This window comes from Labrus bergylta, chromosome 16 (genome assembly GCF_963930695.1).
Source record: "Labrus bergylta chromosome 16, fLabBer1.1, whole genome shotgun sequence".
NCBI classification, from domain to species: Eukaryota; Metazoa; Chordata; class Actinopteri; order Labriformes; family Labridae; genus Labrus; species Labrus bergylta.
Genome location: NC_089210.1, coordinates 8,997,837 through 9,021,280, shown reverse-complemented (window position 1 = coordinate 9,021,280; position 23,444 = coordinate 8,997,837). Strand labels below are relative to the sequence as shown.

Below are 23,444 nucleotides of genomic sequence, written 5' to 3'. Positions count from 1 at the left end.
CTTCCAGGATGACATCATTATCTCCGTTACTCCTGTGGAAACAGACATTCCTACATACCGCTGTCTGCTTATTTACTCCAAAAACTGTGTGTGTGTCCGTGTGTGTCCGTGTGTGTCCGTGTGTGTGTGTGTGTGTGTGTGTGTGTGTGTTAGCGTAACAATATACGAGGATTTGTCATTGCATTTCTTGCTTTCAGTCCACTCAAACAGTGTATTGCTTGGCTGATGTAATGCTGCTTCTGACTCTGTGGTGGCATCATGGGGATAAAGAGCAGCGTTTGACCTGCACACATTTCTCATGACACAGACACAAGGCCTTAAAGATGACTGTGGTGTGTTTGTGTGTGTAATAGCTGCCTGACAACTCGGTTCATGCAATAACATCTGGAGGGCATGGACTTCGGGACTCCAGAGGATGATGGCATAGTGATTCACAAATTCTGACACACACATAGAAAAACAATGTCGCTGAAGCAACCCCCCCAACACACACACACACACACACACACACACACACACACACACACACACACACACACATAATTTCCATCATAAATTCAAAAACACTATTCTTTGTGCGTAGCATTTTCAACTTTTATTTCCAAAAGACAGACGGTTTGCAAAAAATATATATTTTTAGGGGCAAATGCTACATTTTGACTTGACATAAATGAACATATGTGTAGAAAGAGGAGAAAGAAAACTAAAAAGAAAGTGAAGAAGGCGCAGGACAAAGGGAAGGCATAGCCAGCAGTTTCCCGAGGCTCTTTCTTTATATCAAGCTTCATGCAGAACAACAACTGATGATTAGATATTACACATAGCGAGGATAATATGTTCACCAGAGGTTAACTTAAAGGAACAGTGACACGCTCAGAAATGTAACTGCGTGGTGTCAAATTGAGAATCTGATTAAGAAAAGGATTAACATGTCTATAGTTTAGGACTTTGGGGGCTATTTTAGAGCTATTTGAGCCATTTTTATCTGGAAAAAGCTAACAGCTCTAGTCGTGAAAAAACTAAGAAACCGAGACAAGACGGAGCCGAAATGTTAAAGGGATAGGAAACCAAAACAGTTAGCGAATATATCTCTTAAATCTCTGTAGAGCTCCAGGAATTTGATGTTCCTCCGTTGGCACGATTGGGATCTTTAGCATTGGAGTTCTTGGAATGTGTGATAATGCTGCTAAGCTAGCAGTTCTCCCTTTCCTGACATATGGAGGATGAAACTGATGCCCATCGTTTTATATCATTGTGCATTCCACAGCAAAACCAGCACATTTCAACTGTTCCTTTAAAGCATGTAGACGGGCTAAACAAGTATCTTTTAAAGTCATTATAACAAGCGGACCTACTCACTGCTCTTGATGAATTACAGTCACAGTTTTGGCATCACATTTTACAATACAATAAGAGTCTTTGTGAGCATTTTATTAGCAATGTGTCCAGAAAAACCAGCTCAAAGAATAAAGCAGTCCTGTAATAAACTCTCAGCACCAATGGCTAGTTATATAATGTACCACACCAGCATTTTATATATTTTTTTAAAACATTAAAGCGCTGTCTGCTATATGGCTTTAATAGAAGTGTTCTTTGCATACTGTATATATTAAAACATTTGTCAAATCCTTCAAGAGAAAACACAACCTGTGTTGTTTAACAAAAAAAAAAAAAAGCTCAACTCAATCCTCCTCTGTTCACTGACAAGATCTTTGGCTAACAGCTACGTGATGTTTTTTTTTTCTTTACAGCATTGGTTTGATGTTTCAGAGATTTAGACATCTCACACAGGTTATAACGTCAATGAAATGAAGCATGTGATGTTACGTGATATCTCATCTCAAGTCTTAATGCGTTCACTACACCACCTCCACATAGTTGGCAGGGTAAAGCCCCTCCCACCCGTCGTCCTTCATCCCTCGACACCAGCCCTGGTCATCCTCATCCTCGACCTTCAAAAACTCTTCCCCTGCAGGGACAGACAGCCATTACATTTTGACAGTAAAGGTTGCAGCTGGGATTCTCTATCCTATCTAATAAACGCGTGTCCATTTAATCATTTAACAGCTTGGGTTATACGTGGGGGAGTAAATCAATCAATAAGTATTTTTTTATTTAAGTCCAGTCCATGTAAACATGATGTAAACACAGTTCTAACAACAGTGCTGGCGAGTCTTGCACTTCTCACTCATTGTAGACAGTCCTGACTCAGAGAGACATGATCTCTGCTGTATTTATGAGTGAAATGTGGCACATTATGCCTTTAAAATGTTTTAATTTTATTAGCTTATTGACTTTTTTTTACCTTTAAAGAAGGCAAAACATTTGAGACAGACAAAAAATGTTACCTTTTTTGCCACGAGAGCACTGTGTGTGTGTGTGTGTGTTTACCTGCTTTAAATGACAGCTCATCTGTCTCCTGGCCAACATAATCATACAGAGCTCGAACTCTCACACCTCCAATCATCACACTACGTGAGGAAACGGAGACAAGAAAGACACAAGGAAGAGACAGATGGATGTTTCATCGGCGAGCATTGATCTTTGTGAGAAGACAAACTTGAATAGAACATCTCTCCTGTGGGGTAAATAAACTCACCTCTTCTCTATTGTTCCTTTCTTCTTCTCTATGACTTTCTTGGTTTCTTTCCCCTTCTTGGTTTTCTTTTCAGGCGTCCATTCCTAAAAAAAAAAAAAAAAAAAAAAAAAGAACATTTGAATTTGAAGAGGATAATCAGATAAGAAAAACATGAAGACTTGAGATTATTTATAAAGAGAAAAAAAAGCTGAAAACCTGGAAGTGAGGCCAGTCTGTGGGCATTCCAGGCCCATGAGTGTTCTTCCACCAGCGGAGATCCTCGTGCTCGTCGATGGCCATCAGTGTGTTGTGGAGCTCGTCATACACGGCCCTCACACTTATAGAGAGGAGGGGGAAAAAACAAAAGAACACAAAATAAGATGAGGAGAGGAGTAAGAAAGATGACAAAAGTCAGGGTGTCAGAGGACTTGGACGTTCAACCTCTTTCCATGCAAAGCTCTGTGATTCACCTCTCATTGTTGGTAATGTCCAAATGTTTGTGGATGGAGTGAAAAGCCTGTTTGAGGAAGACGATTCTCTTCCGCTCCTCATCCTGTGATTGGTCGAAGATGGACTCCATCTCCTCCATGTAGCGTGGAGCGTAGCGGTTCACCTCCTCGAGGACTTTCTCATAGCGGCCACGGACCTGTGAGGGTGGAGAGACACTTTCACACACTGCTCAGGGACTCACAGGTCTCATTATATATTCAAGCTAATACCAAGTCACCAAGGTGTGTTTGGTACCCATACCAAATCTTAACCTAAACCCTCAGACAAGAAAAAGTGTTCCCCCTTACTTTAGTGTGAACTAAAGTAAAGAAAAATGTGTTGAAGTATTGATGGTTTGAGACTTTCATTATGATGCAGTTATAAGCTGCAGACTGTCCTCCTATTGTTTCTTCTTCTTGGACATTCACCCCCAAACTAATAAACTATTCTTTTTTAATTCTCTCTCCAAAAATATATTGATCACATTGATTTTTCTACCAAGCCAGCCCTGCTATTTTCTGCCTTTGTGGGCATCTTTAGTTTCTTGTTTTTTTTCTCTCTTTCAATCTATGAAAAAGTCTCTTTGTTGAGATACAAACAAGTATGAGACAATTTAAAAAAACAAAAAACACTGACACATTTTCACAGATTGAAAGTGAAAGAAACAAGAAACCAAAGACTCCCACTGAGGCAGGAAATAGCAGCGCTGCTAGGTGATGTAAATCTGGAAACAGATGGAACAGATCAAGACGGATCAACAGTTCCAGTTGAGAATGATAAATATCCGAGTAAAATAACATGTAGATGAGTTTGAGTACCTTCTCAGCCTCCTGCTGAGCCAGCTCCCTCTCCTCCTGGATTCTCTTCTGTTTGTCGATGGCGACGTCTGGGTTTCCCTGAGCGTGTGCTTCTCGCTCCCTGGCTGCCTGCTCCTTCCGGCTCACTTTGTGGTACGCCCTCCTGGCTTTATCCAGCTGTGGACCAACGACACATAACCTTAAATCCAGAGATGTGACCTTTGAGGACACATATGCCACAAAGAATGGTCCCTCTGCTATATGTGCAGCTTTCTTTCTTTCTTTTTTGTCAGTTGTGCTTGACTTTGAAAATCATCCAGCAGATACTCAGAATAAATCAGTGCTGCTTTATGTCTCTGTGGTCTAAATATAGATCTTGAATTGAGGCCATTTACATAATGAGGGTCCATTTGTGCCCTTTTCACACATATAAAATATTGATTCCCTTTGGGACCCAAGTACATTTCTGATGCAAATATGTCATGTAGCTTTCAATGGAGGTCCTCTTGTCCTCAGCTGCTCTTAAATCACTGGAACGCAAAGGTACATTCTTTTGAACATATTAGAGCAATCTTTGTGTTCAGGCCATGTGAGTAGTCCATTTGTGGCATCCATGTAAGATAGTGACCTTTCCATCAAATGAATCCATCACAAGAGGGGCCTTTCACAAACCAAAACGATCAAATCTGAAGTTCTCTCTTTTGATTTCTGATTATTTTCTCTAAGAGGAAAAAGTAGGGACGATTATATTTCAGTGCACAGTTTATCAGACATTTTTTTTTTATCTTGGAGATAAACAGTCATCCTGAAGTAAAGCCTGGATTCTTCTATTCTATACCAGTTTTTCAAAATCACTTTTAGATGAAAAGTTTACTGTAGTCCTGTCCAGAAAACAAAAAGGCTTTTTGCACTTGAATTAGTCTGACCTTTTTCAGACGTTTTGCCCATGGCTTCTGAGCCCTTATGAAGCCGGTTTCAACATCCTGGGTCTCCTTAAAACCTCCAAATAACTTCTTGTGAAAGGTGTCCTTCTGCCATGTTCTGACCCTGTCTCCATCCTCCGACACCAGGGAGCGACAGATGGACGCGTGCAAGGACGCCAGCCGGTCAGCGGAAGACAGAAAACACTGCCAAGCCTTCATAAGAGATCCGTAAAGAGGACCTAAAGGAGACGAGAAAAGAAGAGCAACATCCTAAAATGTTCTGATATACTTTGTTCTGCAGATGACTAAAACAGACGATCAAAACTCAATGGTACATTTAAAAATCTCTTGTCACAAACAGTAATATTTATGAAAACTAGCTGGACTGGCAGGTTCAGTACTTACTAGAGTCCACTACCGGCTTCCACTTGTTGCTCCATTCACTGAGCTGCTGGGCGTACTGCCGCTCCACGCGAGCCCTCTCTTGGAAACATGCCACAATGTCATTACAGGCCTGGAAGGCATCTTCTGTCCGCTTCACAGTGCGCTGATAGTTCCCAGGCTGCCAGGACACAAAGAGAGAGGAAGATCTGCTGTTAACACAAAACAAACAGAGCGAGGCTGGAGGCTGGAGCAGAGTGCTTTAAATCTTCGTACCAATATCAAAGAACCATGTTTCTGCGGACTGAAAAGGGTAAAATGACAGAAATTCTTGCCAGTATACAAAAGAGTTTTTTTTAGTTTTTTTTCTTTGAAATATTTTTCGGTGCCAGAGAAATCCAAACGGTGCCTCTGCTCTCAGTTTGTTCCTGGCAGAGGAGGCAGCATGTATCATGATATTGACAAGCCAAGTACAAGCCAGCAAGACTATCCTACCAATTGTGTGTGTGTGTGTGTGTGTGTGTGTGTGTGTGTGTGTGTGTGTGTGTGTGTGTGTGTGTGTGTGTGTGTGTGTGTGTGTGTGTGTGTGTGTGTGTGTGTGTGTGTGTGTGTGTGTGTGTGTGTGTGTGTGTGTGTGTGTGTGTGTGTGTGTGTATATATAACGGTTTACAGCGAGGGATATTGACTGATAGGACTTCACACACACATTTCCAACCCTCTACTCCATATTCCCTATACATAGTCCTCTTAGTGGGTTATGTAGTGCACTCATTTGGCCCAATAAGAAAAACATTTCAGCCATTACCATGACACTATAATAAATAAATATAAAGTACTGCGTATTTTATATAGAATGAAATGTATTTTTGCACCAAACTAATATTTGTGTTTACTCTGGTCTCTTTGCTTTCATCGTCATAAGGAAAAAAATCACTTTAATCCTTTACGCTTTATTAAAAAGACTTCTAGATTTCGCCACAAAAAAAAGCCCTTTTTTTTTCTTTCTGTGGTCTGTGTTCACGCTGGCCGCTCCTCCTGTCTGCATTGTGGGGTATCATGAGTTCAATATATAGGGTATGATAATGCTCACTCAGAATTCTGACGCCCCTACATAATGGCATGGTCACTTTATAGTGAACTATATAATTAATAGGGAGTAGTGTGTGATTTCAGACACAGCCACAGTCTTCTAACTTGCATCCCAGCCGCTCCATTTACAGCCGAACAATTGAAGACAAGATACTATAAACATTTTGAAACAACATTCAAACAAATATTCAGAGGTTAAACGTACTTCTGGTGTAGGATTCTGCTCCATATTGATTTTTAGGATGTATCTGTCTTGTAATCTAAAAAGGAACTAGTTCTTAAATGCTCTGTTCCATTAAGGTGTCTTTGAACTAAATGGAATGGAGCCATTCTTAATATTCACGTGAAATGTCGATGAGGAAGACTGCTTTCATTCCTTCTCGTCCTCTAACGACTGCTACCTGTTAAACAGTCATTTGTTGGTCTGGAGCACCTTCTCTGTAGGTCATAACAAAGCCCATCTTGCATCCTCATCTTCTTTCACAGCTGTGACACCTCTGCAGCCATCTAAGGTCAACCCCCACGTGCCACCACTGACATTTTACTGGCATTACGTTTCCTGTGGTAAACTTTAATACCAGCTGCAGAGCGGGGTGTGGTCAGGGAACATGACAAGCCCTGGCCGTAAAAAAAAAAAAAAAAAAAAGGCCCAGACAGTTAAGGGGTGGTAAGAGAGCAGCAGAGGAAGGCCCTGAGTATAATAACATATCTGAAGCAAGTGTGTTGTTTGTAGATGTGGTATTTGGAAATCTCTACAATTTTCCTGGCAGCTGCCTTCAGCTCTTACTCAGCACTCCCTCCTACTCTCTTTTTCACTTCTGTCAGGCCCGATCTGTTAGACGATGACACATTTAGACAGCTGCTTGAACATTTGAGAGAGACATTATAAATATATTTCGATCTTAATATTTTGAATGTGTCCAGACGAAGAAAAAAAATCATTTTAAAATTCTGCCAATAAAGTCTTCAGCCTCAGCTGAACATTCTGTTGATATGACAGGTTGATAAGATTCCACTTCATCAAACTCAGATACACAAATCTGACCTGAAAGTAAAACAGTTCCCTCTTGGATTCAAGTTCAGTCTTATTACAGACAATAGTGTTCTGTAACTATTAGTAAACCTACAGAAAAAATGGTTCACGGAAAAGTCTCGCTTTGCTGTTCAGCACTAGCATGTCTCCAGACTGTGTAGGCATGAGCAGATGATATCTCTCTGGTTTTGATTGACATCCTGCTCCGCACATTTGCAGCGCATGTCACACGAGATCTGAGTCAGTATTAACAGAGAACACAAAGACCAACAGAAAATATCGATTTGATTTAGTCACTGAGTTCTGACCTCCAGAATGCTGTTCTATCCAGGAGTAATGTACACACATGCGCTTTGCATTTCGGTGGTGACTTATCTCTGTACATGCAGGAAAAGACTTTGGTATGAGAAGTGTTCAGATGTGTTTTGTGTGACACGTTTGTAGTCGGAGTAGTTGTTGTTTTTTTAAAGCTAATTGACTGGCTGTTCAATCCTAACTGCACTCTTAATTGGTAGTTCATTAAACGCCGGTGCATCTGAAAGGTCAAGCAATTAAGGTCAACCGTGTTGTTAGAACAGACGTTCAGCCACAGGTAGCTCCAGTTAGATTCATCTGCGTGGCATCATGAAAAAATATCAATGAATAATTAATTTTTAACTTTGTAATTTAATATGACATGTAGTTTTCTAATTGTAGCTACTTGTGTTTCTGCTTATACAGTAGTAAATGCATTTTAATGAAGTAGTTTTGCTTTCCACTGTAGTCATATTGTCAGTCGTCCCATAATTGAGATGTGTGAAGACAGCGTGTTGAGAAGCTTTCTCTCATGTGTGCTTTTAATGAAACACTGAATGTGTGTAAACGCTTTAATCCCAATCAGTGTGTGCACTTCTCATCAGTGCCCCCTCTGTTTCTCTCTCCCTCCTTCCTCCTCACTTTCTCGTTGCTTCTGTTGTGGTTCGTCTGAGTATTAAACAGAAACAGCTGAGGAATCCACTTTGAGGCCAATGGCAACGCTGCTGAGACCCAGTTGGCCAATCTCTGAGGCAGACGCAAATCCGCTACGAGCGAATCTGTCCAAGCAACAAAAATTCTGCAGAAGAAAATGGCCACGATCCTACTTTGGAGAAAAAAAATCCCATTCTGCATATATTTAAATAATCCTATGCAGACTGTAGAGCATGTTACAGTGCGCAGAGAGGGGGCTGGGAAACTCTCGATGTAATACAGCATCAGCGATAATAATATTAGCAGATAGCAAGCTAAAAATAGTTTAGATGAACTAATGGAGGTGTTTCTAGCAGAAGAGGGATGAGTGGTGGTACAGGAAGTTATAGTCAGAGTAAAGAAACAGTTGTAGTAGCAGTCATATCAATAGTTGACACCAAATCCTTCCAACAAAACAACATAAGGATGTGTTCAGAAGACCTTAATTAGCTGAAAATATGAGAGCCTGATCAGGAAGTAGCTTGTCATTGGAGACAGTAATATTGTAATATGGGACCCAGGAGCAGGTCCAAAGCGTCACAGCAGCATGTTTATATCTGTTATTATGAACATTTGTATACTCTACAGCCTACTCCACTGTAATTCTCAGCCTATTAAAGTGGATGTGAATTTGCAATCACAAAAAGAGCTGGATTTTGCAGTATAATGACAGACAGCCCCTGAGCATGGCAGTTGGATGACACAGAACAGACGCTGGCATGGAAAACACATCCGGCACAGCAGGAGGCCGCCAAAATTACAGGAGGGAGGCGAGAGATAAAAGTGGGGCAACTCGTCGAGGCCAACAGGAGACAAAGCCAACATCAAAGTGGCAGCACACTCTCAATTTGACACACCTAATGTTGGAATTGTTTAGGGCCTTAAGACAAAGAGGTTACACACGGGGGAAGAGAGCAGAGACATCCAAAGAAAGGAAAGAAGAATAGCATGATGTTTGCTACTGGTGCTGAATTATAGTAGTAACAGGAGAAGTTATAAGTAAGTTGTAATAAGAATACAGTTGAAAATATTTCAATACAATATTACTGCTGAAGCCGTAACCAGTTTAAGTTTCACTGTAATTTTAAAAATGACACAACACAGTACTATATAATATAAAACAACACGTTACAACATGATAAAATACAACACGATTGGATATACTTTTTTGTCTCCTTGGGGAAATTTGTCTTAGACTCCAGTGCTGTTCACACTGAGCTGACTACAGTAAAAGAGACAGAAAGCAGCAGCAGCAGTTGACATGAGACAGGGTCATGAATAGAGCCGCATCATCTGCAGTTTGTCAAGTTAAAGACAGTTTTATGTATCGAAATGGTTGAGATATTATTTGAATTAAAACCCTTTTGTTACTGTCTATGTTTTTCCTCTGTTCTCACGTCTTTTATTTCTCTATTGTATCTGCCTTCTTTTTTGTTTTCTTTATCTTTTGCACCAGTCTACATTAGGGTAGCAAACACAGAAAAGGGAATTTCTAGTGCTTTTGCGTCTATAAATAAAAGCCCAGCCTTGGACACAGATATGTAGCCTGAACAACAAAACAGGAAGGTCATTCATCCTCAGGAGAGCAAGGTGAAAAGATAGCACAAAGCACATGCAAAGTCTTACCATCCAGAAGCTGCGATTGTTGGCATCTTCAGGACTGTTGTCTGATGGTAGCGTCGACATCCTGTTCTCTGAGAGAGAAAGAAGAATAGGATTAGTTCAGGGAATGATATCACTCCACCTTTTAATCTGCACACTGACCTTTCTGTAATTACCCTCTATGTGGTGGAAATAAGGCTTTGGGCTTTGTCGCTATAGAATGAACAATGTAATGTTACATAGTAGGTCAGATGTTTCTAAAATGACACGTACTTGAGGGACTATCAAAGCCCTGACATTATGTTTCAAGTCAGCAGATAACTTCACATGAGACTGTAGACTTTGTGACTTAGTTCAGAAATTGAACATGCATTCTGGAGAGCTCAAACATTCAGTCACAAATACTTCATCCATTTTCATGCAAAGATCCATTTGGGAGTCAGGAGGGATCACATCCTCTCCTTTTTGTTGACATGCTCTGCAGCTTGTCTGATGAACACATGCGCCCATATTTGAAGAAAACAGTGTGTAATTATTTGTAAAATGATAATGTATTCATTTTTTGTAAATTGATGCATAGCAGCCTTTTACACATTAAGAAGTGTCAGATTTATAACTTTTGGACCACTGTTATTCATCCATCACTTTAAGGTTACAATTCCTTGTACTAGCTTTGCCTACTCTTACTTATTCTTTGCCTACTTCCTTTCATAATCCACTTTCAGTTAAAGATTTCAACTGTTATCAATTAGACTTTTTTTTAGTTAAACATCTCGACTGGTTATTCCTCATTTTTTACCATTTTAAAAGCTAACTTTCAAATGTTAAATCAATCATAGGATAACTATTTCAACATTTTTTAAGGTTATTTCAAAAGGTTTTGCATTATTTTTGCAGTTAGCTAATGATCTTATAACTATCATTTCAAAAGGTTTTGCATTATCTTTGCAGCTAGTCTGTTCTTAAAAGTTTAATGATCTTATAACTAATCATTTCAAAAGGTTATCAATAACTTCAAACCTACTAATTTCACAAAACTTTCAACTGGTTTTGTTCAATTTCAAGCTAACCATTTCAGATTTAGCTATTTCCAACGTTGTTTCGACTTTTAGCTTAATCCACTGCTTAGTCAAGTTTAAGCTCAACAATTACCTACTTTAAGCTATATAGTTCATCTTTGACTGTAGATTTAGCAAAATATTTCAACTGCTTAATCTAGTTATCGCTAACTTTTTCAGCTAACTGTATGTATTTTATCAATGTAGGCTAACCATTACTTTTAGCTAACTGTTGCTTCTCGGCTGGCTTTTAGAGCATTTTTAGTATTGAGGTGTGACAGCTGAGACCAAATCTGGACATTTTCATTCAAACTATTATTTGTATTACTTTTATAATCTTCACGTATCCATTGGCTATCAAGTAACCCCTGGGTCTCTGGATGGGAATCATTGCTCTTATACTGGAGGGTCTCTGAAATGATAGCGTTCAATATCCCCTGAAGTAAATCACTGACACACTCTCATAAGCACTTATGTGAAGATATACTGCACGTGTAATGTGTCGGTGTCTGAATCGTATAATGGCTGCCCTGTAAACCCATTAGGGAGCCACAGTTGCTGTTGTAGGTTGACGTGTACAGTAAATCTGAACCAGGTGGTGTACTGTAAACCTGGGCAGCGTCTCTCATGCTGTAACATCAGTAAGCATGGCGTATCTACTCCCAGCAATCCCAGTTTTGAAACATGAGCTATCCTAAAATAAACTGAGGGTAAAGGTCGACACATCCTATCGTTTGCACTCACTTTTCATCCAATGTTGATGGCCTTGTCTGCCTTCATGTTATAATTAAAAGGAACACAGGCACTCAAGCTCATTAGCTCTTCCAAACAAGAGGCATAGAGGTGATAGAAATATGTTAAATGCTGTTTCTTACTCGAAACCAAGTGATCTAGTTCAGCAGGTGTCCATTCTTTTTTTACATTACTTTATGCTCATTTGGTTCCTCTTTCAAAACAGAAACATTTCCAGTTAAATATGTAAGCATCCAGCAGCTTTGCCTTCTGCTATGTCTAAATCCTTGTTGCACCCAAAGTTGAACTCGACCCAGACTCAGCCTTCATATCTGCCTAGTTTTTTCCTCCCTGCCGCCATCGCTTGCTTGACTCACACAATTAGATTCAATGATTTCCCTCTCGGCTGCTGTTCACGGGGCATCACATGCTTCTCAGAGAGCATAATGACATGCCTCTCTCCTCTGCCTGCGCCTTCCGTCTGACAGATCACACAACCCTGAGGTCTGCAAGGGTTGGGAAAAAATAATGAACAGCCGCCCCTTCAACTTTTGACCTCAACTTCCTGTCCCCTTGCTGGTTGTCTTTCTCGCTGGGTAGATCTCTGTCATATAGTTGTCTTGTTACTGTGAGGTTGGGGAGATCTGTTGTCCATGCCCTTAACTAAGATAATTCAGTGCATTTTGCAAGTTTAACTTAGTTATCTCCAATGTTTTAACACAATTAAACCAGCCCAAATCGTATTCAATATTTACCCTGTTAGTAAAATCGCCAACCTTGGATCTACTATCTTAGCTGTGTGCTCTACTTGCATGCCTCTATAGGATGTTCTGCTCTATTTTCAGCATTATGCTGTAGTTTATGCTGTATCAAGAAAAAGTTTGCTGTAACCTCCTTATCTGCTGGCGTGCATATGGCCCTGTAGGCTTTTGAAATTGATTTCATAGACTTTATAATCAATTGAAACTCTTTCTAAACAGCTGGATTTGGCCTCGATTTTGCCGTACTCTTAATTTGACAATGAAATTGTTATAATAAAAGCCTGAGTCAAACTTTCAAATGGTTTTCTGCGCCCTCTGTGATGTTTTGGCTGTATATGTTGATTTTCAAACATTTCAGTTGAGGTTAAAGTTACAATCAAACGAGTCCACCACAGAGCATACTGTACTATATCTTACCACCTACCAGCACAGATCTAATTCCACCATGAGTCCTCCAGACTTTTTATGACCTCCTGGCAGCTCAGACAGGAAATTAGTTCCACCAGTTTTCAGAAGTCCTCAAGCGTTCTACTTCCAGTCCTTTCCCAATCTAAATCTCTGTCTTAACATGTAAAAACGTTCTGGAAACTGGAGAAAAGTGAAGCGCAGTTTGGTCAAAAGAGCTTCCAACCAAGCAACTCTTTCACCCCAGTATCCCGCTCCCACCCTGGCACGCACGCTCACTCCTCCCCCTGTCCTCGTTTCATCTGTCACACATAACTCCCCACGCACACACATTGCATAGAGGAAATATATAGTAACAAATGAACACACAGAGCAGAAATAGGAGCTTGATCACTCCTTTAGATCACTGTGACGTGCCACTGAAGGGCTAACAAGCAGCTTGCAGAGCCTTACCTCTCTAAAAGTTGGGGCCCTCTTGCTTCAACCCCCTTTTTCTTCTCGTTCGACAGGTCAAACTTTGTTTTTCCTTAGTTGAATCTTCTTACAGACTTTCAGGCTCTTTTTCCTCTACGTGTTGTCTTCTTTGTACTTCTCCAAATTTGATTTTCCACTCGCTGTGGACAGTGCTGCTCCTGCTCTTCCCCTTTCTTTGGCCCACTGTTTGTGTCAGATGAGTTGGCTTCTTTTTTTTTTTTCCTCCCTCCTTCTCACCCTCCTCTTCCTCCCTCCCTCTCTTTCCCTCTCTCTCCCTCCAAAACAGCTGCAGGGGACTTCTTCTTCTTCTCTTGTTCTTTGTATTGCACCACTTGTTACTTTTTTTCTCCCTTTTTTCCTTCCCTTAATCACCCTGCTCTCCTCTCCCTCAAAGAAGTGTCAATGAAGTTGGCCAGTGTTTTTTTTTTTCTAGGTGAGTCTGACTAAAGCTGAGTCACTCATCCAGAGTGTGTGTATATACGTATGTATATATGTTTGTGAGTTAATTAGTCCATTAACCGTGTTTTACTCTTTGACAAAGACGCACAAAGCAGCATGACCAGATAAGGGAAACTGCATCCCTCTGAGCTTGTTTTTATACCCCCTCTTTCCTCCACTCCACGTTCCCTCGGGATCATTTGGTAGGCCTGCCTCCACAGCTGGAGGATACATCCGGTGTGTGTGTGTGTGTGCGTGTGTGTGTGTGTGTGTGTGTGTGTGTTTAAAAGCAGAGATTCTTTGAAGTCAAAGTCCCCTGAAGAAGACTTGTTCCCACTCTTGCTTCATGCTATGCTGAACTTGCGAAAGTCTTGCCACGACATGCCATGTAAACACACAGCTGTTGTACACTGAAATGTTTACGCCCAGATACAAGCTGCTCTGAGCATATAGTCATCCTGTAGCAGTGATCCTGTCATCAAACCTGGCTGGATAGTATGATATCATGATAACACTGTGAGATATTAGAATAATGATAGACAGAAGACACTAACAGGTGGGGGGGAAGATCCATGTTAGGTGATTAACTCTGTTGTAAAGGTCATTTTCTGCATTGTGTACTTGTACTTGTAATACTTTCAAACACATTTTCTGAACGTTACATACTTGTGAGTACTCGTAGTGTAGTACTTTTTACATGAATTGCTGTAAATGCTCCCTCCACCAGTATCGCATCTGTCAATGAGTCACAACGTGTGAAAGTACACTCTTCAGTTTCATCTTTTGTATTTTGTTAAATTGAAAATATATTTAGAAACAGAGTTGCTTCCAAATCTTTTAGCAGATTTTATAGTCCATATGTAAAGACAGCAGCATCATTTCTTGGTATGTGTGATATATTTACTTTGCTCAAATGATTCATTATTGACGCATTGGTACATCAGAGCTCAAAACATCCAGTTTAATAATAAATACTCTGTCAACTTTTCTGTTTCATGTCTCACTTAATTTATCTTGTAAGCATGATGTTTATACACTTGTTTCTTTTTTTTAATATAATTTTGTAAAAAAAAAACAAATTTGCTAGAAGCAGTTCAAGCCATGTCTTTGCTTCCCTCTAGTGTTCACATATAAAACTGCCTTTGAATTTGAAATTGTCACTGGAAACAGTGCTGAGTAGCTACTGCACTAAAGTAGGAACCACCACCGCCATACCCTCACTTAGGACCAAACAAAAACAAAACATGTGATACATTGCTGTCAAAATTGACCAACAAGAGTATTTTTTTTAATGAGAACCTTTTTAATTAGAGGCAGCTAAACAAGTAGCCTAATATTATCGAGTGAGGAAAAATATATTTTTTACAAAGTACTATCTGCAGAACTTTGAATAAACTATAATTGTGTCATGATTTTAGTTTATTTGTGCACATCTACTTTGGAGTTGTACTGCTACATAACTACTAATTACCTTTTCATGTGTGTATATTTCAGCCTATGTGTGTGTGGCGCATGACTTAAAAGAGTGTAAAAAACAGAATTTCCACTTGCGGGGATCAATAAAAGTAAATGTTAATTTTACTCCAGTCCACCAGGGGGAGGAATTCAGTTACAAGTTGTCTGCCGGTCGCCGCCGCCATTTAAAAACGAGGGAGCAAGTCCGGCGTGAGTCATTTGGACGCTGCCTACCTCCAGAAGATCATCGACTGTGGGATCGGTAAGAAAACTCGACAAATACTGCTAGTCTGTAGATTTATAAAGTTTAACAAGGCTGCTGTGTGATTACTGAAACGTAAAGTGTAGCCTAATAACACACTGCCTTTCTGTTTTCTGCATGAATACGATAATATATACAGTAGAGGATAAACTCTGAAGATGTTTTATGTCCTCGACTCACTTTTAAAACCTTGCAACTTGCATTATTTGTCTCGTTTATGGAAATGTAAGTTGTCTCTGGATGGATTTTGAGCTGAACTTAACACAGTGACACGTGGGTGTAGCTCGAACTTGTTCTCCCTCAAAATGATTAATTTCGCAATGTTGCTCAAACAACATTAAAGTAAGACTTTTTGTTTTTTTTTAATTGGATTTTGTTGTTGGCTATTTCTTCAGTTTATCATATCATACACGTTTAGTTAACTCGCCACATGAGACTGCAAAACTTCGGGCCCATGAACACGTGGTTAGCCTAACGTGTTAGCCGTCGGTGTCATAAACCAGGCTACAGTAAAGCAGTTCGTTGCTGTAGATAAGATGATCTGTCCAAACCGTGTTAAGTGTAGCCGTCCTCTCCCCTGATGACTTGCACTGGGCTCTTACATTGTTTTTGTGGAGATAAACGTGCACCTTTTGGCCCTGACAAGCCAGAGTATCTGAGGAGAAGACAGTGGCGCGGTGGTTACCATGTGGTTGCCTTGACAACACATTAACTAAAGTTTTGTCCTTTTTCAGGTGACGCAGAAGAAGTGAAGCATCCATGACTGAACACCGAATTTGTTAGAAAGGTATGTTTTGGACTTGTGCATCCTTAGAATCAGATTTATAATCTAAACAGCAACTCAGACCTTTTCACCTTTTTTTTTTTTTTTTTTTTTTTTAAAGTGAACACCTTCTAAAAAAAATGGGAGATAAAAGTGTACCTATAATGCAAAACAAAAGGTTTTAAACTCAAAGATGTGGATCTGGAGATTAGGTCACACTAGCACTTGAGACACTTGACTTTTAAGCTTACATTTTTGGGCAAACGTGGAAATGGGTTTATATGAATCAGATATTTGATGTTGCAGCAATCCAGTGACGCTCATGACCACAGTGACTACCGTCAAACTCTTAATGTGATAGTGTACACAGCCTCCCCCTCTCTCTCCCCTGATGACTTGCACTGGGCTCTGACTGTGAGTGGAGATAAACGTGCACCTTTGGCCCTGACAAGCCAGAGTTTCTGAGGAGAAGTTGAGCTGTTCATTCATTAGCTGTTGATGCTTCAGGGTGCTGATCTGACACTGACATGATGAAAAGATGCTGATGAAATCTTCTGTTTTTGTTTTTTAAGGTGTTTGGGAGGGGGGAAAAGTGAAGCAACTCCTGTACTGGACTTGAAAAGGTTTGTTACACTTCTACGACACACTAAAATACATGATCTCTTGTGATGTTTTGCACTGGGCTCAGAATATCAGTGGTGAGAAAAGTGCAGCTCTGCTCCTGACATGGCAGAGTCTGAAAAGAGAATCGTATACTTCACTTCTATTATGCAGATTTCTTCAACAGTTTTTCTGATTACTGTTCTCTTTCTTTCTTCAGGTAATGGTGCTTCGACAGACGAAATCTGCGCTATAGCATGCTATGTTTCTGTTTTAACTCTGAATAATCAATAAAGTAATTGATTTCCTATACGTTGTGTAAGAATTTTATTTTTTTATTTAATGTCTTGTTGCCTGTCTTTTGAGTTTATAAATCTGGTGGTTTGTTCATGGACATACTAACGCTCGGATTACTTTAAAATCTGAATGAGACCACATGCATTATGAGAAGAAAGTTTCTCATATTTCTGTGTAGTAAGAAATAGTGGGAAGTTTAATGTTGAATTAGAAAATGTCACATTCCTTTTGTGACGGTTTAAAGACCGTAAAGTCTGAGCTTTACTGTCCTGTCATTAGAGTTTGATGGGTTAATAAGAGATGAATGTATTTGTAAATCCGTCTTTTATATAAAATCACCACTTTCTTATTCCTCATACCCACTTCAAAATGCCTAAGCAAACTTCAGTACACAATGTACAAACTGAAGCATTACTTAACGGCTATCATTCATAGATTTGAAATGCTACATAATCCATTGGACTCCCTCAACGCTACTGCACGATACCTTCTCACTGAGTGCATGTCATTCGGGCTGGACAAAGAATCTGATATGTCAGAAAAACAAAATACATTGTAAACCTGTAAATTCAAGAAGTCAGAATGCATGAATTACAACTTAGTTTCTGTATCTTTATTATAATTCTAACAATGTATTATCTCTTAAAACATTTGAAATTCATATGTTTATATGAATGTGTATATGCTCATCACATATACATATATATTCTGTAATTGACCTTTCATCAGTTTATATTCTCATTTTTTTAAAAGATCTCTTAAAGGAAAATAAATGCTTTCTATAGAGTGCGACCAGTTCCCAAAGATCTTTTCTACTGACGGCGACGATGAGCGCTCACTCGGATTTATAATTTGTAAATGCAAAGAAAGACTTAAAATCCCTTACGGGTCACTTGACGAGGAAATTATTGTATCCGCACTAGATGTTATGGTAATGTTTTAAACGGCCCTTTTTACACTAGCATCTTTGTAGAGCCCTGATTAAAAACAAGACGAATCTGGTTGCGGATTCTGCTTGTTCACTTGTTCAACAACAACAAAAAAACCCGAACCTCTTTGGCTTCTTTATAATCTCTAAAGGGAAGCGTGAGAAGCCGTAGTTGCTAATGTAAAAAGGGACATTGCATAAGATGCTTGTCATAAACAATGAGCCTGCAGGGGGCGCTCTGCACACACAAGAAGCTTCAATGAATGAATCCTGTAAGCCCGTTAACGATAGGAAGGATCAGGTGGTGCAGAGAACAGGTCCAACTGTATAGAAAGCAGAACAATTAAATAAATACATTGTACCTTCTTCATGTTAAACATTATTTGGAAGACAGAGATTCTTTAGAACTTTTGAGACTTTTTTTTTTATACATCTTAAACCATAATTAGATGACCATTATTTTCATCGTCCTTATTGCTATTTCTCTTGCATTCAAATATAATCTCTCGACATAAAATCAACCCACGAGACAAATCCCCTTGAATGAGCTTTTACCAAAGTAGCCTTTATATATGTATCTGTGTGTGTGTGTGTGTGTGTGTGTGTGCACTTTAAGCAACATGATCTATGGAAACTAATTTATCTCCTCAAAGAAAGAAATTGAGTTTAGCCGGGCAGGAAGGAGAGTGAACTTGATGTAAAAAAAAAACGCACGCTTGATATGTGTTTGGAGGACTTGGAAGCAGCAGGAGAGGTGAAGTGTTGTTCAAGGTAGAGAGGTCATGAAGAGAGCCCTTTAGATTTGATCTCAGCAACAGTGAGAAAAGCAGGACTGAGCTTGTCATGGGATGGAAGTGTGCAGTGAAAAATGACAGGGAAATGAAAAGGAGATCAGTGTGAGCAAGCAAGCGATCAAAGAGGGCTTTTATCCGGTATTAAATAGAGTCTTTTTGAAATGTATTCATTTGAAAAATAGATTATTTACTTGCCTTTATTGTGGGCTACATTTTAAGCATTCGCATGTAACAAAATCACTTTTAAAGTTGTGATGAAATCATAATTTGAGGCTGATATTTTGATTAAAGCTTGTAGGTCTGACTAAAAGGAAAACGGAGTAGAAGGCAGAATAAGAAATGTGCTTCACATTAAGAGTTGCAATACTTCTTGACAGGAAGAAGCTATGATAAGGGTACAGTGCACAAAATCAAATGCATCTTTCGATTCAAAAATACCTACATATACATATATATTTCTTTATTTATATCCGATTATCCTCACTAGACAGTCAGAAAAGACTGCATGAGAGTGCCGGGGAACTCTCTATAATAACATTAAGGACGATGATAGTAATGAGAAATAGTAACAATAGATTCTTTTCATATCAATATTCCAGTATTCCCATTTAAAGTTTTAAAAATTGTAAGAAGAATCAGAGTATTAAAACTTGATAGAAGCGTTTCTCTCAGGTCCCCCTCTTGGCCGGGTTTTTTTTTTTTCCTCCAGGATTGAGTCGAGAGTGAGAGGGGGGGATTGGGTGGGAAAGAGCAAGAAAATGGCAGTTTTTCCTCTTCCCGTCCCCTCTCCTTAATTTCAGTCTCCCTCCAAAAAGCGAAAGGTCTGAGCGGGCGAACAACAGTTGCCTTGACGCTGAGGAAGTCTTTCTCGGTGGGTCAAATCCTCAGGGAGATTTCCTTTTGCACATTTCTCGCGTATCCCGTCTTAACAGTTGAAAGCACAGTCCGTCTCCTTTTTGTGTATCTTAGATCCGAATATAAAGTGTGTGTTTATATATAAGGTGTCCCATAAACTCTTAACACAACCACTTGTGAGTGCTTGTGTGTATATGTGTGTGTCTACATGTTGGTGTATGCATGCAGGCATGTATAGGAGTAACTCAGGTGCCTGTGTGTGGGTGTGTTTCTTTTTGTTGTTTTTCTTTTTGTTGGTCTGGGCACTTATTTTTGCTACAAATTTGTGATACAGTGACCAGTCTGTATATAGTCTGTCATTATAAGACTTAAGATGATAAAGAGCTATAGAGACGCACATAAGGACCTGCAGTGAGGACAGAGCCCTGCCAGTGGTGAGGTAAAAACAAGACCTAACCAATCGAAGCCAGACACATTAGGACACGAGTTATCTACCTGTGCTGACCACTCGAACAGACGAGGAGGCCGCCACGATGTGTCGTTCTATGTTCACCACACACGCAGACAGAAAAAAAGCCCCACTTCCTGCAGACATTCATTCTTTGATATTCTCTCAAGCATTTGTAAAACAAAAAATCCACTCATACGAGGAGGGTTTCTCATTGATTGCGTTCTTTTTTTCTTCTTCGTAAAATTCCATGCCTTGAACCTGAACAGATTTAACCGGCGAGCTGAGGGGACAGAGGATGACTAAAAACGATGGCACCACGATGAACCTTATCTGCTCCAGTTCTCCCAACAACACAACCAGCTTTACCTTAAAAAAAAAAAAAAAAAAAAAAAAAAAAGGGGGGGGAATGAAGTGGCTTTCGATTGTTCCTCTGAAGTATTTGGTTCGGTTTTATCGCCAGCCTTCGCTCAGGGTTTCTGCTGTAGCCAAGGTTTTCTCATTTTGGATGAAAGTGTGCGTCTTTGTTGGTTGGTGTGGCCATACACACATGTTGGGAGTGTGTAAATCAGCCCGCCACAACTAGGGAGGGCAAGCCAGTGTGTGTATGGATCGTCCACCCAATTTTGACTTGTTTCCATTCCCCTTTGGACCCTGACTCCCTCCTCAGTGTGAAATCTGTTCCCCCCTCATTTGTTGTGTGAATCCACCATGAATACCAGCAGTTGTGTCTTCCTCCCTCATTGACTCCAAACCCTCCTTCTCTCTCTTTATTTCGCTCTCTAGTTTGTGGCTCGGTATTTTGCAACTTCAGCTTCGGCTCCCGTCGTCCCTCCTCCTCTCAGTCTGTCCCTCCCGGGGTGAGAGGACAGAAATGGGAAATGGGCTGCTGGACAGCCTGAGGACAAAAACGAAAACAGGACACAAGTCAGTTTTTTAGTGGGTGGATGATGAGTGGTATTTGTGGTTTTATAACATAGTTTTAAGTTGTTCAGTTAGACTCTAATAACACTGCAATAACTGTCATGACAAGCTTACAGGTGGGTTTTTCTCAGGTGTGATACTTTTTGTCATAAATGTTGAAAATTACTGAAATGCTTTACAGCACAAAACAGGCAGAGGGCGCTGTTCTTCCACTGCACACAGAGCTTCTGATGTGTAAAAGAGAAGGGCAGATTATGAGGAGAAATATTCTCGCCAAAAGGGAGGGAGTGGTTAACCAATCAAACCTTTACCTTGTTGGCCGGTAATATCGGCTGGCTGATTAATCGGTCGGGCTCTCGTTTTTACTCATATTTATTTTAGGTTCAACCTCTAACATCACACAATTTTATGGTAAATTAGATATTTGCTGCATCTTCATTCAATCTAATTGCAACTACACATTTTGATGAATCCTTATTGGGCTTTAAAGCACCAATTATATTATTATAATATTATATTAAGCACCTCTATGTTAAACTGTGCCAGGTGAAGAAAGGGGGCAAGAAAGTAGAAAGTCATGGAGAGCAGTGCTGTATATCTAAATCTGAAGCTATCGTTTACATACATGTTTGTATCATGGATCTTTACGTGTTTGATTCTAAAAAAATCCAACAGAACACTTGCCGTGGTCATTTGTGTTTCTCTGCAGCCTCTTTATCTGAAGCCATACCTGTCCATTACACTTCTCAGGGCCCGCTCAATGTTCATGCGATGGCCTACACGCGTCACACCCAAATCCAGATAGTCATCCTTAGTTAGAGAGGGCAGATGGGTGCCATCGATCTCATTGTCCAGGAAACGCTCTCTGTGCTCGCCCAGGTTCAGGTATCCTAGCCAGTCAGCGACGTCATACTTGGTCCAGTAGGGCAGTGGCTTGGAGGCAAAAGGCTTTGTAGGGGAAGGGGGAGGTAAATGGGGGTAACTCAGGCAGGTAGGTGGAGGGCAGGGATGCAGGGGCGGTGAAGAGGTCCCAGATAAGAAGTGAGTTGGAGAGAGGGACCGAGACATAAGTAATGCGGCGTTTGGAGGAGGAGGGGCACCAGAGGGGGCGAACAGGGGAGGAGAGGGCGAGAAGTAAGGATCGCCGAGGGGGTTCCCGGGTGAGGGTGGAGTGATTGAACCTCGGAGGTCGTAGAGGGCACTGTATAAGGGTGTGGTGGGGAGGAGTGGGAGGGACGATGGCCGCGGTGGACCCAGCTTGGGCCTCTCTGAAGGGGAGATCAGGGGGCTGGGTGCTCGCCTACGCTGCAGTATGTGTGATTCTGCTTTACGGGACTCTCGACTGGGGATGAATTGGAATTCCAGGGCTTTGGTCCGGTAGACGGGTCTGTGTTTGGGGGAAGTGGGGTAAGGGGAATAAGTTGTGGGAGACAGTGGGGAATGGGAACGGGGAGGCTGAGAGGAAGCTGGAGGCTGAGGAGACGGAGATCGTCCCCAGATTGGATACTGGGAGGCGGGGGTCGGGGACGGGGATAACGAGGGCTGGGATAAAGAGATCGGAGATGGTGACTGAGAACGAACTGAGGGGGGGCTCAGAGCTGAGGCGGAGTCTTCTGAAAATCTGTGAATGAAAAGGGAGAAAAATAGGTTAGACAAGAAAATCGTTACAGAAAACAGTAAATTAAAAACATGCACACATTCAGAGAATTTTAACCTGGAACTGAATTGATTTGGAAATCCTTTTTTTTTTTTTTAAACCAGTTTTAGGTTATCAATTTTAGATAAGTGCTGTTGTTTTTCAATGAAACACCAGAGTGAATCACCCTTCTCCAGAATCTTTTCTAGATTACCAAACCGAGATTACAGGTGCTCTTGATGGGACTAGATATCACAATGAAGGGTAGCCATCCTACTTCATGTGTTTGAATTTAATGGTACAGAAAACAGCTAAGCTAACAATAAAATGTCTATGCTGTCTTCTTAATGCCGAAAGTTGTAACACCAATAAGCAAAAAATATAAGAAATGTTTGAAGTATAAAGAAGGATAGAAATCTTTCATCTTTTGAAAGAAACAGAAGGTGTTACTGTCTCCCTTAGAGCACCATTAAACTGGGGCCTGGGTGATAATTTGGTGGTTATAAGTGATGGTTTAATACCAGTTAAATCCAAACTGGATAATGAGTACATATCCTATTTCAAATGACTCTTTTTCATTTTGAACAAGCAATTTTTGAAGACTTGATCAATTGTAATACCTTAAATCATATCAGTTCACTTTTGACCAACTCCCAGTATATTAAATTGATTATAATGTCACATGTTTGTTGTGTCTCCTCAGTAAATACAAATTAATTCTAAATGTTCTAGGTT

General features: G+C 40.3%; 2 protein-coding genes, 1 long non-coding RNA gene and 3 other non-coding genes across 8 annotated transcripts in view; 4 read left to right on the top strand and 2 right to left on the bottom strand.

Moving 5' to 3' along the window:
• Nucleotides 1-569: 569 nt before the first annotated feature.
• On the bottom strand, nucleotides 570-13,515 carry si:ch211-51c14.1 (protein kinase C and casein kinase substrate in neurons protein 3). Of its 3 annotated transcripts, none has more exons than XM_020645705.3 (10): nucleotides 13,289-13,515; nucleotides 9,904-9,971; nucleotides 5,193-5,349; nucleotides 4,791-5,026; nucleotides 3,886-4,041; nucleotides 3,049-3,224; nucleotides 2,795-2,915; nucleotides 2,600-2,682; nucleotides 2,392-2,471; nucleotides 570-1,969 (listed from the first exon to the last, which is right to left on the bottom strand). In XM_020645705.3, the coding sequence occupies exons 2-10, from the start codon at nucleotides 9,961-9,963 to the stop codon at nucleotides 1,860-1,862; spliced, it is 1,179 nt and encodes a 392-aa protein (XP_020501361.1). In that variant the 5' UTR covers nucleotides 9,964-9,971; nucleotides 13,289-13,515; the 3' UTR covers nucleotides 570-1,859. The 3 variants fall into 3 exon arrangements, with proteins under 3 accessions (XP_020501361.1, XP_020501362.1, XP_065821029.1); XM_020645706.3 differs by lacking the exon at nucleotides 13,289-13,515 and adding an exon at nucleotides 12,855-13,088; XM_065964957.1 differs by lacking the exon at nucleotides 13,289-13,515 and adding an exon at nucleotides 12,047-12,098.
• A 1,814-nt stretch (nucleotides 13,516-15,329) lies between these two features.
• Nucleotides 15,330-17,139, top strand: LOC109992956 (uncharacterized). Its single transcript, XR_010668852.1, has 2 exons — nucleotides 15,330-15,464; nucleotides 16,199-17,139. It is a non-coding gene; the product is annotated as an uncharacterized lncRNA (long non-coding RNA).
• LOC114920920 (small nucleolar RNA SNORD88) lies at nucleotides 16,034-16,130 on the top strand. The gene has a single exon (XR_003809212.2). It is a non-coding gene; the product is annotated as a small nucleolar RNA SNORD88 (small nucleolar RNA).
• On the top strand, nucleotides 16,608-16,699 carry LOC114920919 (small nucleolar RNA SNORD88). Its single transcript, XR_003809211.1, has one exon. It is a non-coding gene; the product is annotated as a small nucleolar RNA SNORD88 (small nucleolar RNA).
• LOC114920921 (small nucleolar RNA SNORD88) lies at nucleotides 16,887-16,974 on the top strand. The gene has a single exon (XR_003809213.2). It is a non-coding gene; the product is annotated as a small nucleolar RNA SNORD88 (small nucleolar RNA).
• A 576-nt stretch (nucleotides 17,140-17,715) lies between the features above and the next one.
• The window catches only part of shank1 (SH3 and multiple ankyrin repeat domains 1), a 71,985-nt gene continuing 66,256 nt past the window's right edge, over nucleotides 17,716-23,444 (bottom strand). Inside the window, exons 26-27 of the mRNA XM_065964482.1 lie at nucleotides 21,804-22,694; nucleotides 17,716-21,047 (exon numbers count right to left, since the gene is read on the bottom strand). Coding sequence (XP_065820554.1) covers nucleotides 20,960-21,047; nucleotides 21,804-22,694 — 979 coding nt within the window. The 3' untranslated portion in view covers nucleotides 17,716-20,959. The remainder of the gene's footprint in view (nucleotides 21,048-21,803; nucleotides 22,695-23,444) is intronic.